Source organism: Telmatherina bonti, assembly GCF_933228915.1.
Source record: "Telmatherina bonti genome assembly, chromosome: 11".
NCBI classification, from domain to species: Eukaryota; Metazoa; Chordata; class Actinopteri; order Atheriniformes; family Telmatherinidae; genus Telmatherina; species Telmatherina bonti.
Genome location: NC_136629.1, coordinates 1,866,886 through 1,884,282, shown reverse-complemented (window position 1 = coordinate 1,884,282; position 17,397 = coordinate 1,866,886). Strand labels below are relative to the sequence as shown.

General features: G+C 45.6%; 1 protein-coding gene across 1 annotated transcript in view; it reads left to right on the top strand.

Moving 5' to 3' along the window:
* The window catches only part of rnf166 (ring finger protein 166), a 312,897-nt gene that overhangs the window by 10,151 nt on the left and 285,349 nt on the right, over positions 1 to 17,397 (top strand). Inside the window, exons 2-3 of the mRNA XM_079249164.1 lie at positions 791 to 947; positions 4,864 to 4,976. Of these exons, the coding sequence (XP_079105290.1) occupies positions 791 to 947; positions 4,864 to 4,976 (270 nt within the window). The remainder of the gene's footprint in view (positions 1 to 790; positions 948 to 4,863; positions 4,977 to 17,397) is intronic.

Here is a 17,397-nt window from a genome sequence, read left to right as displayed (position 1 = left end):
TTACCAGAAAGGTGTAACAGAAAAACAGGCCTCTGGAAAAAAGCAGGCATGGTGGTGAGAAACGGGCAAGTGTGCGGACTTTTCCCAGTTCATATCCAGTCTGTAGAAGGAAACGGTGCTGCCATGAAGCGCTGAATTCAGGTTAGTTCCACAGGCCTGTGATGGGAGTTGGGCGGGGGGGAGACCAAGCATCAGACAGCATTACATTCCAGGAGACGTGATACCCAGCCTGCCCAAGGCCAGTCAGGGAGCCAGATAACCGCTTTGTTTTGGGTCAGACTGAGCATGTTTTTCTGTCAGCCTGCAGTCCGAGCGGTCTCCCAGCCAGACTCCAACCAGCCAAACCAGGTCAGTTTCCACCAAACCAAGCTGACCGCTTCTCCAAGATGTTTCCACCCAACGGCTGAGCTCCAGAACCACATCCAGCCCGCCAGTTCAGCCAAACTGGCATCCAGTTTACGCCACTCACCGCATGAGTTCGAGTCGATTTTCTTAAGGGGGTTAAAAGAAGTCCTAATGACTTTTTTTATCTCAGCCAGATATGACACTGAGGTTTCTCAACTGTTCTCATGGTTTTTTTGTGTTACCCTCTCCTCTCCAGGCAACAACTAAAGTGTCAGTCTTGTCTTGACTGAGCTGGAGGAAGTTTGTTGCCATCCATGATTCGATTTAGAAGAGGACCGATTTGGAAGGAAAATCGGTCTGGCGTTGTCAGGAGACATGGCAGCGGGGAGCTGTGTGTGTCATGAAGAACTTCAGCTTCCCTTTCCTGATGTGTGTTGTGCTTTAGGTTCTGTGGGGAGTGTCTACAGCCATGCCTTCAGGTGACCTCGCCGCTCTGCCCTCTTTGCCGGATGCCCTTTGACCCCAAGAAGGTGGAGCGCTCTTCCAGTGTGGAGAAACAGCTGTCGTCTTACAAAGCAGCCTGCAGGGGCTGTAGCAAAAAGGTAGAAATTATTGATTCCCAAACATCACGCAAACTGTTTCAGTTTTAGCTTTTTTTCCCCCGCAGTCTTATTTTTCTTCCACTATTGGAAGTCAGTGGGCTGCCCAACGCATATGGACAATGGTATTTACAAGGGTTGGACCAAACTCTGATAGTAGCCCAGACAGAAACAAACACACCTATCAATCCTTAGGTGGCGCTGTTGAAAAGGTCATTACATTTTGGCATGTAACTCCAAAATCTGAAGTTGTGACATCAAATGTTTAGTATCCCCATATTCCTTTGATGATGCCCCTAATTGAATTTTATTTTTAATCAATGAATATGTTTTCCCTGATGCTACATAACAAAGTACACAAAACCCATTTTTATGAACTTGTCTGAGGGTTTTGACCCAACATACTGAGCTTAAACACTGGGCTTTTCAACTATTTAACATTTTTGATTATGAACTTTTAATTACGGTGCTAAAACTAACTAAATTGATTTTGGTTAATAACGCAATATAAAATAATTCCATTAAATTGTGGACCAAGTGGGGAACTCATTGCTTTACACCTGTAAACCTTTTGGAAAAATCAATATGCTGTAATGTTGAGTTGTTTATGTCACCAAACGGCTGCACAGATATCCTTCAAACATTCTAGATATGGTCCTCTAGTCATCCTGAGACAAACTTTAAAAGATGGTAATAATAGGAGAATAGTGGGCATTATTCATTTTTTTGTTTTTATAATATATCAGAGGCAGTGCAAAATAATTCCCAGCATGCCAGACACTGTCCTAGACATCCCAAATTTCTTCCAGAATTTGAGATTGGAGATTGTTTTTGGAAGAATTCCCAGACATTTACACTCTATTGTCCACAATAAATTGCAGAGGCGTGCCATTAGTCTGAACTTTGATTAGATGGGCAACCTTAAGTTTATGGCCAAAACCATAGTGGCCACTGGTGTCTGGACTGAGGAATACAATGGGGGACGCAACAGTCAGGGGCGGTGATGGCCAGGGGAGGCACTGCTTCGGGGGTTAAACCCATTTTAGCGCTTGGGATTCTAGTTAAATGTATCTACGTTTGGTGTGATGGTCAGAGACCGGGCTGGACCCTAAAGCAGAACTCAGATGGAGAAGTGAATGAAGTATTTATTTAGAAACACAGATCCTGTCGGCCTGGTCCAGGGCCAGGGAAGAACTTCTCAGATATTAGGAATTCTGATGGTAGAGGATGTTGCCGAGGTGTGGTCTTTGGTTGTGGTGACTGGGTTTTGGTTTGAAGCAGGACGAGCAGCCAGGCATAAGCAGCTGGTGAAGTTGGCTGAGGAAAAGGATCCAGATCCACAAAGATGCCTATAATGGTCTCAAAGTGCTGAGGAAGCAAAGAAAAACAAAATAAATTCTCTAGCTATGAGTCACAAAGTAAGCACTGGAACTGGCCTGATTACCAGGCCGTAAAGAGAGACAGTCTGGTGAAGACTGGAGCTCCAGCTTGTCCTTAAATAGCAGGCTGTAGAACAGGATAATTCAACCCGGAAGATGAGCTCCAGGTGGTGGCAATTGAAGCTCCAGACTCCGCCCCGAGTTCCCCATGGCAACTTGCACAAACTCAAACAGCAAACTATGACATTTAATTCAACTTTATTTGTATAGCGCCACTCACAACAATGATGTCATAGGGAACTTTACATACACAAATCAACATACACATCATTTAGAGGTGTTACAGTACAGGTATCTGTATTTGTACTTTTGGTATGGAATGGAGGCGTGGAAGAGTAACCGTCCTGCACATGTTTTCTCCCGAAACAACGACACTGAGTGTAGCCCAGCCTGTACTTGGCAGACTTCATGGCTTCCAACAGTTTCAAGGAGAAACCATAGCTTGAAGACGCTCTTCTGTCTTTAAAATGCCTGTTTGAGAGCAATTTGGGTACTCAGTGAAGTATATAATTATACAAGTAGAAGTGGATAGAATGAAAGTACTGTTATTGTTAAAGTTATTGTGTTGAGCTATGTTTGAGAGCCGTTCCCCCTTCACCTGAGGACGACAGTAAAAACTCGTTCTGGATGAACTGTGCTCGATCAACATGAAAAGCAAAACTTTTATTTTCCTGACAGAGTTAAAATTGATTTTATTTTAAAGAGTTGTGAAAAAAGATTTTCTTATATTTATATTTTTAAAAGTAAATAAAACTCGGTGGCCTCAGGATTGGGTCCCTGCTTTTTGCGGATGACGTGGTCCTGTTGGCTTCGTCTGGTCGTGATCTCCAGCTCTCACTTGAGCGATTCGCTGCCGAGTGTGAAGCGGCTGGGATGAGAATCAGCACCTCCAGATCTGAGACCATGGTCCTCAGCCGGAATAGGGTGGATTGCCCTCTCCGGGTCGGGAGTCAGGTCCTGCCTCAAGTGGAGGAGTTTAAATATCTCGGGGTCTTGTTCACGAGTGAGGGAAGGATGGAGCGTGAGATGGACAGACGGATCGATGCGGCGTCTGCAGTAATGCGGACTCTGTGCCGGTCTGTCGTGGTGAAGAAGGAGCTGAGCCAGAAGGCAAAGCTCTCCATTTACCAGTCGATCTATGTTCCTACCCTCACCTATGGTCATGAGCTGTGGGTCGTGACCGAAAGAAGGAGATCTCGTATACAGGCGGCTGAAATGAGTTTCCTCCGCAGGGTGGCCGGGCTCTCCCTTAGAGATAGGGTGAGGAGCTCGGTCATCCAGGAGGAGATCAGAGTAGAGCCGCTGCTCCTCCACATCGAGAGGAACCAGTTGAGGTGGCTCGGGCATCTGGTCAGGATGCCTCCTGGACCTCCCTGGTGAGGTGTTCCAGGCACGTCCCTCTGGGAGGAGACCCCGGGGAAGACCCAGGACACGCTGGAGGGATTACATCTCTCGGCTGGCCTGGGAACGCCTCGGGATCCCCCCCGCAGAGTTGGCAAATGTGGCTGGGGAGAGGGAAGTCTGGGCTTCCCTGCTTAGGCTGCTGCCCCCGCGACCCGACCCCGGATAAGCAGCAGAAGATGGATGGATGGATTTCTATTTTACAGCATACATGCAATAATAGTTTTGCTTTTAAAACATTGATCTGATTGATAATTGAAAAATGAATATTTATGAAGTTAGTGAATTATCTTAATTTTTCTCAAAACATCCCTTCCTTCCTTGTAGTATGTATGTGAAGATACTGTTCTTTTAAATAAAGGGGAAATATCTCTATTTATGTCACATTCGTATTTATTTTTTATTTAAGAATTTTTTCTTGAAAAATTTACAACAAACTTTTTTGCTTTTTTTGGTTTTATTTTAAATTAAATTAAACAAGTTCCTTTTTTTCCTAAGCATTTTAATGTTCCCTTACTGTACTGAATCCGTGACCTTGAAACCAGGGTACGCACTAAACCTTTATTGAAGCTGGAAACTTTGCTTCTTGAGATAAAAATCTCCCTTACATAATGTCCTTGCCAACAACAGGAGAAATGACAACCTTTTCCAGGTTGTTCTAGGACGCAGGTGGAGCATTATAAAGCTCTTTTCTGAACTCTGCCCTGACCTTACACACAACTAACACGAATTGGGTTAATAGCAGGGGTGGGCAATTCCAGTCCTCGAGGGCCTGAGTTGCCCACCCCTGGTTTATAGGTGTGTATACCTAGGAATTCCAGAATGAGTGTACTGGAAGATGTAAAAGAAGCAGACCCACGAAACATTTGTAGTTGGACATCTTTCTTGACATTTTACAGTCTCCAAACTTTTCTGCACTTTTTACTTTCCTCACGATGAACCTTGAAAGAAAATCCAGCTTTACCTCTTCCTCCATGGATGCTGCATATGGTTGCCATCCTCTAACTGAACCTGGTTCAGTCTAAAAATGAAGTTACTCTGTTGGCTTTAATAAATCTCATGACTGTGTGTATTTTCAGGTGTCTCTGGTGAAGTTAAGGTCCCACATTTCCTCCTGTTCCAAAGTACAGGAACAGATAGCCAACTGTCCGACGTTTGTCCCTGTGATGCCGACTTCCCAACCTATACCAAGGTAGGGGGATGGATGGATGGATGGGTGGATGGATGGATGGTTGGGTGGGTGGATGGATGGATTGGTTGATGGATTGGTTGATGGATGGATGGATGGATGGATTGGTTGATGGATTGGTTGATGGATGGATGGATGGGTGGATGGATTGGTTGATGGATTGGTTGATGGATGGATGGATTGGTTGATGGATTGGTTGATGGATGGATGGATTGGTTGATGGATTGGTTGATGGATGGATGGATTGGTTGATGGATGGGTGGATGGACTGGTTGATGGATGGATGGATGGATGGATGGATGGGTGGATGGATTGGTTGATGGATGGATGGGTGGATGGATTGGTTGATGGATTGGTTGATGGATGGATGGATGGGTGGATGGATTGGTTGATGGATTGGTTGATGGATGGATGGATTGGTTGATGGATGGGTGGATGGACTGGTTGATGGATGGATGGATGGATGGGTGGATGGGTGGATGGACTGGTTGATGGATGGATGGATGGTTGGGTGGGTGGGTGGATGGACTGGTTGATGGATGGATGGTTGGGTGGGTGGGTGGGTGGATGGATGGCTGGGTGGGTGGATGGATGGATGGATGGACGGATCTTCATTAGTCTATTACATTTACTGTCATGAAAAAATAATGAACAGTGTCTTTTAGCTTTTGAAATGTATTAATTTTATTTTTTTGTACAATTTTTCCTGAAGTTTGAATTAAATATAAAACAAAATAAATGTAATTACATTCTGTAACGTCTGCTGTGATGATGTAAATGTGACGTAGCAGTTTCCTGATGGGAAACAAACCCACAGCATTGATCTTCTCATTCCATTTATATAACTTTCTGCTTCTTGGACCTAAAGTTGTCAGAAAAAACACGAAAATAGTTGTTCAGGTAAGTAATGTGAAGTTTTGTCAAAGATACATGAAACAGAGAATTAAACTGATTATATTGCAGCATCATAAGTGAAAGCAATGGCAAAGACTCGTGGGAATTTTTGTTGTGTTAAAAACAGAGCTTGTAGTATTGCTTTAAATCCAGAAAGGTGTTAGCTCACTGTTACTCACAGACACTATGACTTCAGATATCCACTGTTGTGACGAGAGCATCGTCCCAACCTGCTCCAGGCTGAGTTATCACAGCGACAGGCCCTGCTTTACAACCAAAACATGCAGCTCTCAGAGTGGAGGCAGGGACTGCTACTGGGAGGCGAAATACCAGTTTAGCAAGGAGGTGAGGAGAGCTCAATCTGTGTCTTGGAAGGGTCTTCAGCAGCAGTTCTCTGCCGGCAACGCTGCTGCCTTGAGGAGGGGCTGGCGAGAGGTACCAATCGGACCCCTGAACAGTCTTAGCATTGCCTCACACCTTAATTCCTTTATGCTTACTTCCACACCTCCTCTGGTACTCCAGACTCCACTGCTCTCCCCAACATCTCCACGGCACCCATTCAGAGCATGGCTGGACCAGGCTCTGGTCCATGATAACCTGGATGCCCAGAACACAGTAGAGTTGATTGTGGACTTCAGGAAATCCACAGCCTCACCGTCCCTGCTTGTCCACACAGACTCCCCCCTCTTCATTGTGAACTATGTCGGTTTCCTTGGCACCAACATCACCCAGGACCTCAAGTGGGAGCCGACCATCAGGAAGCAGAGGATGTTCTTCCTGCAGCAAGCAGTTCTACACGGCAAACATGGAGTCCATCCTCACCACCTCCATCACCGTGTGGTATGCTGAAACCACTGCCAGGGACAGTCAGACTGCAGTGCATAGTGCATACTGCTGGGAAGGTGATTGACTGCAGACTCCCATCTCTCCAGGACCTGTATGTCACCAGGACCCAGAGGTGTCCAGGTCGAATGGCAGCCAACCTTTCTCCCCCTGGACACAATCTGTTTGCCCCATTCCCTTCCGGCAGGAAGCTACAGTCCATCTGGACCACTGTGGCTTGCAAAAGCGTAGAAGTTTTCCACATTTTGACACATTACGTACCACAAACATAAATTTATTTTATTGGAATTTTATGTAAAAAGACCAACACAAAGTGTCACAAAATTGTGCAGTCGCTGAAAATGACACTCCCCCCCCCAACATGTGGAAGAAGCTGCTCTGCTTTGGCCGAAATGCAAAACAACATGTGGCGCTCATCACCCTGAACACACCGTCCCTACTGTCACGCATGGTGGTGGTAGCATCATGCTCTGGGGGGGGCGTCTCTTCAGCAGGGAAAGGGAAGGTGGTCGGATGGGAAGATGGACGGAGCCAAATACAGCGCCATCTTGTAAGGAAACCTGGGAAGACTGGGGCAGAGGTCCACCTTCCAAAAGGACAACGAGACGAAACATAAAGCGGGACTATGACGAAACGGTTTAAAACGTAAAGCAGGACTATGACGAAATGGTTTAAAACGTAAAGCGGGACTACAACGGAACGGTTTAAAACGTAAAGCAGGACTATGACGAAATGGTTTAAAACGTAAAGCGGGACTACGACGGAACGGTTTAAAACGTAAAGCGGGACTACGACGGAACGGTTTAAAACGTAAAGCGGGACTACGACGGAACGGTTTAAAACATACAGAGGGACTACGACGGAACTGTTTAAAACATACAGCGGGACTACGACGGAACGGTTTAAAAGATAAAGCGGGACTACGACGGAACGGTTTAAAACGTAAAGCGGGACTACGACGGAACGGTTTAAAACGTAAAGCGGGACTATGACGAAACGGTTTAAAACATAAAGCGGGAATATGATGAAACGGTTTAAAACGTAAAGCGGGACTATGACGAAACGGTTTAAAACGTAAAGCGGGGCTACGACGGAACGGTTTAAAACGGAAAGCGGGACTACGACGGAACGGTTTAAAACTTAAAGCGGGACTACGACGGAACGGTTTAAAACGTAAAGCGGGACTACGACGGAACGGATTAAAACGTAAAGCGGGACTACGACGGAACGGTTTAAAACGTAAAGCGGGACTACGATACAACAAATTAAAATGTAACGCGGGACTATGACGGAACGTTTTAAAAGATAAAGCGGGGCTACGATTGAACGGATTAAAACGTAACGCGAGACGACAACGGAACGGTTTAAAACGTAAAGCGGGACTACGACAGAACGGATTAAAACGTAAAGCGGGACCACGACGGAACGATTTAAAACGTAAAGCGGGACTACGACGGAAAAGTTTAAAACGTAAAGCGGGACTACGACGGAGCGGTTTAAAACGTAAAGCGGGACAACGACGGAACGGTTTAAAACGTAAAGCGGGACTACGACGGAACGGTTTAAAACGTAAAGCGGGACTACGACGGAACGGTTTAAAACATACAGAGGGACTACGACGGAACTGTTTAAAACATACAGCGGGACTACGACGGAACGGTTTAAAAGATAAAGCGGGACTACGACGGAACGGTTTAAAACGTAAAGCGGGACCACGACAGAACGGTTTAAAACGTAAAGCGGGACTACGACGGAACGGTTTAAAACATAAAGCGGGACTACGATAGAACGAATTAAAACGTAACGCGGGACTACGACGGAACGGATTAAAAGATAAAGCGGGGCTACGATTGAACGGATTAAAACGTAACGCGGGACTACGACAGAACGGATTAAAATGTAAAGCGGGACCACGACGGAACGGTTTTAAACGTAAAGCGGGGCTACGACGGACTGGTTTAAAACGTAAAGCGGGACTACGACGGAACGGTTTAAAACGTAAAGCGGGACTACGACGGAATGGTATGAAACATAAAGCGGGACTACGATAGAACGAATTAAAACGTAACGCGGAACTACGACGAAACGGTTTAAAACGTAAAGCGGGACTACGACAGAACGGATTAAAACGTAAAGCGGGACCATGACGGAACGGTTTTAAACGTAAAGCAGGACTATGATGGAACGGATTAAAACTTAAAGCAGGACTACGACGGAACGATTTAAAACGTAAAGCGGGACTACGACGGAAAAGTTTAAAACGTAAAGCGGGACTACGACGGAACGGTTTAAAACGTAAAGCGGGACTACGACGGAACGGTTTAAAACGTAAAGCGGGACTACGACGGAACGGTTTAAAAGATATAGCGGGACTACGACGGAACGGTTTAAAACGTAAAGCGGGACTACTACGGAACGGTTTAAAACGTAAAGCAGGAGTACGACGGAACGGTTTAAAACGTAAAGCGGGACTACGATAGAACAAATTAAAATGTAACGCGGGACTATGACGGAACGTTTTAAAAGATAAAGCGGGGCTACGATTGAACGGATTAAAACTTAACGCGGGACGACAACGGAACGGTTTAAAACGTAAAGCGGGACTACGACAGAACGGATTAAAACGTAAAGCGGGACCACGACGGAACGGTTTTAAATGTAAAGCAGGACTATGATGGAACGGATTAAAACTTAAAGCAGGACTACGACGGAACGGTTTAAAACGTAAAGCGGGACTACGACGGAGCGGTTTAAAACGTAAAGCGGGACTACGACGGAACGGTTTAAAACGTAAGGCGGGACTACGACGGAACGGTTTAAAACGTAAAGCGGGACCACGACGGAACGGTTTTAAACGTAAAGCGGGGCTACGATGGACTGGTTTAAAACGTAAAGCGGGACTACGACGGAACGGTTTAAAACGTAAAGCGGGACTACGACGGAATGGTATGAAACATAAAGCGGGACTACGATAGAACGAATTAAAACGTAACGCGGAACTACGACGAAACGGTTTAAAACGTAAAGCGGGACCACGACGGAATGAATTAAAACGTAAAGGGGGGCTACGACGGACTGGTTTAAAACGTAAAGCGGGACTACTACGGAACGGTTTAAAACGTAAAGCAGGAGTACGACGGAACGGTTTAAAACGTAAAGCGGGACTACGACGGAACGGATTAAAACGTAAAGCGGGACTACGACGGAACGGTTTAAAACGTAAAGCGGGACTACGATAGAACAAATTAAAATGTAACGCGGGACTATGACGGAACGTTTTAAAAGATAAAGCGGGACTACGACGGAATGGTATGAAACAAAGCGGGACTACGATAGAACGAATTAAAACGTAACGCGGAACTACGACGAAACGGTTTAAAACGTAAAGCGGGACCACGACGTAATGAATTGAAACGTAAAGGGGGGCTACGACGGACTGGTTTAAAACGTAAAGCGGGACCACTACGGAACGGTTTAAAACGTAAAGCAGGAGTACGACGGAACGGTTTAAAACGTAAAGCGGGACTACGACGGAACGGATTAAAACGTAAAGCGGGACTACGACGGAACGGTTTAAAACGTAAAGCGGGACTACGATAGAACAAATTAAAATGTAACGCGGGACTATGACGGAACGTTTTAAAAGATAAAGCGGGGCTACGATTGAACGGATTAAAACGTAACGCGGGACGACAACGGAACGGTTTAAAACGTAAAGCGGGACTACGACAGAACGGATTAAAACGTAAAGCGGGACCACGACGGAACGGTTTTAAACGTAAAGCGGGACTACGACGGAACGGTTTAAAACGTAAAGCGGGACTACGACGGAACGGTTTAAAAGATATAGCGGGACTACGACGGAATGGTTTAAAACGTAAAGCGGGACTAATACGGAACGGTTTAAAACGTAAAGCAGGAGTACGACGGAACGGTTTAAAACGTAAGGCGGGACTACGACGGAACGGTTTAAAACGTAAAGCGGGACTACGACGGAACGGTTTAAAACATACAGAGGGACTACGACGGAACTGTTTAAAACATACAGCGGGACTACGACGGAACGGTTTAAAAGATAAAGCGGGACTACGACGGAACGGTTTAAAACGTAAAGCGGGACCACGACAGAACGGTTTAAAACGTAAAGCGGGACTACGACGGAACGGTTTAAAACATAAAGCGGGACTACGATAGAACGAATTAAAACGTAACGCGGGACTACGACGGAACGGATTAAAAGATAAAGCGGGGCTACGATTGAACGGATTAAAACGTAACGCGGGACTACGACAGAACGGATTAAAATGTAAAGCGGGACCACGACGGAACGGTTTTAAACGTAAAGCGGGGCTACGACGGACTGGTTTAAAACGTAAAGCGGGACTACGACGGAACGGTTTAAAACGTAAAGCGGGACTACGACGGAATGGTATGAAACATAAAGCGGGACTACGATAGAACGAATTAAAACGTAACGCGGAACTACGACGAAACGGTTTAAAACGTAAAGCGGGACTACGACAGAACGGATTAAAACGTAAAGCGGGACCATGACGGAACGGTTTTAAACGTAAAGCAGGACTATGATGGAACGGATTAAAACTTAAAGCAGGACTACGACGGAACGATTTAAAACGTAAAGCGGGACTACGACGGAAAAGTTTAAAACGTAAAGCGGGACTACGACGGAACGGTTTAAAACGTAAAGCGGGACTACGACGGAACGGTTTAAAACGTAAAGCGGGACTACGACGGAACGGTTTAAAAGATATAGCGGGACTACGACGGAATGGTTTAAAACGTAAAGCGGGACTACTACGGAACGGTTTAAAACGTAAAGCAGGAGTACGACGGAACGGTTTAAAACGTAAAGCGGGACTACGATAGAACAAATTAAAATGTAACGCGGGACTATGACGGAACGTTTTAAAAGATAAAGCGGGGCTACGATTGAACGGATTAAAACTTAACGCGGGACGACAACGGAACGGTTTAAAACGTAAAGCGGGACTACGACAGAACGGATTAAAACGTAAAGCGGGACCACGACGGAACGGTTTTAAATGTAAAGCAGGACTATGATGGAACGGATTAAAACTTAAAGCAGGACTACGACGGAACGGTTTAAAACGTAAAGCGGGACTACGACGGAGCGGTTTAAAACGTAAAGCGGGACTACGACGGAACGGTTTAAAACGTAAGGCGGGACTACGACGGAACGGTTTAAAACGTAAAGCGGGACCACGACGGAACGGTTTTAAACGTAAAGCGGGGCTACGATGGACTGGTTTAAAACGTAAAGCGGGACTACGACGGAACGGTTTAAAACGTAAAGCGGGACTACGACGGAATGGTATGAAACATAAAGCGGGACTACGATAGAACGAATTAAAACGTAACGCGGAACTACGACGAAACGGTTTAAAACGTAAAGCGGGACCACGACGGAATGAATTAAAACGTAAAGGGGGGCTACGACGGACTGGTTTAAAACGTAAAGCGGGACTACGACGGAACGGTTTAAAACGTAAAGCGGGACTACGATAGAACAAATTAAAATGTAACGCGGGACTATGACGGAACGTTTTAAAAGATAAAGCGGGGCTACGATTGAACGGATTAAAACGTAACGCGGGACGACAACGGAACGGTTTTAAACGTAAAGCAGGACTATGATGGAACGGATTAAAACTTAAAGCAGGACTACGACGGAACGGTTTAAAACGTAAAGCGGGACTACGACGGAGCGGTTTAAAACGTAAAGCGGGACTACGACGGAACGAATTAAAACGTAACGCGGAACTACGACGAAACGGTTTAAAACGTAAAGCTGGACCACTACGGAACGGTTTAAAACGTAAAGCAGGAGTACGACGGAACGGTTTAAAACGTAAAGCGGGACTACGACGGAACGGATTAAAACGTAAAGCGGGACTACGACGGAACGGTTTAAAACGTAAAGCGGGACTACGATAGAACAAATTAAAATGTAACGCGGGACTATGACGGAACGTTTTAAAAGATAAAGCGGGGCTACGATTGAACGGATTAAAACGTAACGCGGGACGACAACGGAACGGTTTAAAACGTAAAGCGGGACTACGACATAACGGATTAAAACGTAAAGCGGGACCACGACGGAACGGTTTTAAACGTAAAGCAGGACTATGATGGAACGGATTAAAACTTAAAGCAGGACTACGACGGAACAATTTAAAACGTAAAGCGGGACTATGACGGAACGGTTTAAAACGTAAAGCGGGACTACGACGGAATGGTATGAAACGTAAGGCGGGACTACGACGGAACGGTTTAAAACGTAAAGCGGGACCACGACAGAACGGTTTTAAACGTAAAGCGGGGCTACGATGGACTGGTTTAAAACGTAAAGCGGGACTACGACGGAACGGTTTAAAACGTAAAGCGGGACTACGACGGAATGGTATGAAACATAAAGCGGGACTACGATAGAACGAATTAAAACGTAACGCGGAACGACGACGAAACGGTTTAAAACGTAAAGCGGGACCACGACGGAATGAATTAAAACGTAAAGGGGGGCTACGACGGACTGGTTTAAAACGTAAAGCGGGACCACTACGGAACGGTTTAAAACGTAAAGCAGGAGTACGACGGAACGGTTTAAAACGTAAAGCGGGACTACGACGGAACGGATTAAAACGTAAAGCGGGACTACGACGGAACGGTTTAAAACGTAAAGCGGGACTACGATAGAACAAATTAAAATGTAACGCGGGACTATGACGGAACGTTTTAAAAGATAAAGCGGGGCTACGATTGAACGGATTAAAACGTAACGCGGGACGACAACGGAACGGTTTAAAACGTAAAGCGGGACTACGACAGAACGGATTAAAACGTAAAGCGGGACCACGACGGAACGGTTTTAAACGTAAAGCGGGACTACGACGGAACGGTTTAAAACGTAAAGCGGGACTACGACGGAACGGTTTAAAAGATATAGCGGGACTACGACGGAACGGTTTAAAACGTAAAGCGGGACTAATACGGATCGGTTTAAAACGTAAAGCAGCAGTACGACGGAACGGTTTAAAACGTAAAGCGGGACTACGACAGAACGGATTAAAACGTAAAGCGGGACTACGACGGAACGGTTTAAAACGTAAAGCGGGACTACGATAGAACAAATTAAAATGTAACGCGGGACTATGATGGAACGTTTTAAAAGATAAAGCGGGGCTACGATTGAACGGATTAAAACGTAAAGCGGGACTACGACAGAACGGATTAAAACGTAAAGCGGGACCACGACGGAACGGTTTTAAACGTAAAGCGGGACTACGACAGAACGGTTTAAAATGTAAGGCGGGACCACGACGGAATGGTTTAAAACGTAAAGCGGGGCTACGACGGACCGGTTTAAAACGTAAAGCGGGACTACTACGGAACGGTTTAAAACGTAAAGCAGGACTATGATGGAACGGATTAAAACGTAAATCGGGACTACGACGGAACGGTTTAAAATGTAAAGCGGGACTACGACGGAACGATTTAAAACGTAAAGCGGGACTACGACGGAAAAGTTTAAAACGTAAAGCGGGACTACGACGGAACGGTTTAAAACGTAAAGCGGGACTACGACGGAACGGTTTAAAACGTAAAGCGGGACTACGACGGAACGGTTTAAAAGATAAAGCGCGACTACGACGGAACGGTTTAAAACGTAAAGCGGGACTACGACGGAACGGTTTAAAACGTAAAGCAGGACTATGACTAAACGGTTTAAAATGTAAAGCAGGACTATGACGAAACGGTTTAAAACATAAAGCGGGACTACGACGGAATGGTTTAAAACATACAGCGGGACTACGACGGAACGGTTTTAAACGTAAAGCGGGACTACGACAGAACGGTTTAAAACGTAAAGCGGGAGTACGACAGAATGGTTTAAAACGTAAAGCAGGAGTACGACGGAACGGTTTAAAACGTAAAGCGGGACTACAACGGAACGGATTAAAACGTAAAGCGGGACTACAACGGAACGGTTTAAAGCGTAAAGCGGGACTACGATAGAACAAATTAAAATGTAACGCGGGACTATGACGGAACGTTTTAAAAGATAAAGCAGGGCTACGATTGAACGGATTAAAATGTAACGCGGGACGACAACGGAACGGTTTAAAACGTAAAGCAGGACTATGATGGAATGGATTAAAACGTAAATCGGGACTACGACGGAACGGTTTAAAACGTAAAGCGGGACTACGACGGAACGGATTAAAACTTAAAGCGGGACTACGACGGAACGGTTTAAAACGTAAAGCAGGACTACGACGGAACGGTTTAAAACGTAAGGCGGGACCACGACGGAATGGTTTAAAACGTAAAGCGGGGCTACGACGGACCGGTTTAAAACGTAAAGCGGGACTACTATGGAACGGTTTAAAACGTAAAGCAGGACTATGATGGAACGGATTAAAACGTAAAGCGGGGCTACGACGGAACGGTTTAAAGCATAAAGCGGAGCTATGATAGAACGAATTAAAACATACAGCGGGACTACGACGGAACGACTTAAAACGTAAAGCGGGGATACGATTGAACGGATTAAAAGGTAACGCTGGACTACGACGGAACAGTTTATAACGTAACGCGGGACTACGACGGAACAGATTAAAACGTAAAGCGGGACCACTACGGAACGGTTTTAAACTTAAAGCGGGACTGCGACAGAACGGTTTAAAATGTAAAGCAGGACTATGACGAAACGGTTTAAAACATAAAGCGGGACTACGACGGAATGGTTTAAAACATACAGCGGGACTACGACGGAACGCTTTTAAACGTAAAGCGGGACTACGACAGACCGGTTTAAAACGTAAAGCGGGACTACGACGGAATGGTTTAAAACGTAAAGCGGGACTACGACGGAACGGTTTAAAACGTAAAGCGGGACGACGACGGAATGGTTTAAAACGTAAAGCGGGACTACAACGGAACGGTTTAAAAGATAAAGCGGGACTACGACGGAACGGTTTAAAACGTAACGCGGGACTACGACGGAACGGTTTAAAACGTAAAGCAGGACAACGACGGAACGGTTTAAAACATAAAGCGGGACTACGATAGAACGAATTAAAACGTAACGCGGGACTACGACGGAACGGTTTAAAACATAAAGCGGGACTACGATAGAACGAATTAAAACGTAAAGCGGGACTACGACGGAACGGATTAAAACTTAAAGCGGGACTACGACGGAACGGTTTAAAACGTAAAGCGGGACTACGACGGAACGGTTTAAAAGATAAAGCGGGACTACGACGGAACGGTTTAAAACATAAAGCGGGACTACGACGGAACGGTTTAAAACGTAAAGCAGGACTACGACGGAACGGTTTAAAACGTAAGGCGGGACCACGACGGAATGGTTTAAAACGTAAAGCGGGGCTACGACGGACCGGTTTAAAACGTAAAGCGGGACTACTATGGAACGGTTTAAAACGTAAAGCAGGACTATGATGGAACGGATTAAAACGTAAAGCGGGGCTACGACGGAACGGTTTAAAGCATAAAGCGGAGCTATGATAGAACGAATTAAAACATACAGCGGGACTACGACGGAACGACTTAAAACGTAAAGCGGGGATACGATTGAACGGATTAAAAGGTAACGCTGGACTACGACGGAACAGTTTATAACGTAACGCGGGACTACGACGGAACAGATTAAAACGTAAAGCTGGACCACTACGGAACGGTTTTAAACTTAAAGCGGGACTGCGACAGAACGGTTTAAAATGTAAAGCAGGACTATGACGAAACGGTTTAAAACATAAAGCGGGACTACGACGGAATGGTTTAAAACATACAGCGGGACTACGACGGAACGGTTTAAAACGTAAAGCGGGACGACGACGGAATGGTTTAAAACGTAAAGCGGGACTACAACGGAACGGTTTAAAAGATAAAGCGGGACTACGACGGAACGGTTTAAAACGTAACGCGGGACTACGACGGAACGGTTTAAAACGTAAAGCGGGACAACGACGGAACGGTTTAAAACATAAAGCGGGACTACGATAGAACGAATTAAAACGTAACGCGGGACTACGACGTAACGGATTAAAAGATAAAGCGGGGCTACGATTGAACGGATTAAAACGTAACGCGGGACTACGACAGAACGGATTAAAATGTAAAGCGGGGCTACGACGGAACGGTTTAAAACATAAAGCGGAGCTACAATAGAACGAATTAAAACATACAGCGGGACTACGACGGAACGATTTAAAACGTAAAGCGGGGATACGATTGAACGGATTAAAAGGTAACGCTGGACTACGACGGAACGGTTTATAACGTAACGCGGGACTACGACGGAACAGATTAAAACGTAAAGCGGGACCACTACGGAACGGTTTTAAACTTAAAGCGGGACTGCGACAGAACGGTTTAAAATGTAAAGCAGGACTATGACGAAACGGTTTAAAACATAAAGCGGGACTACGACGGAATGGTTTAAAACATACAGCGGGACTACGACGGAACGGTTTTAAACGTAAAGCGGGACTACGACAGACCGGTTTAAAACGTAAAGCGGGACTATGACGGAATGGTTTAAAACGTAAAGCGGGACTACGACGGAACGGTTTAAAACGTAAAGCGGGACGACGACGGAATGGTTTAAAACGTAAAGCGGGAC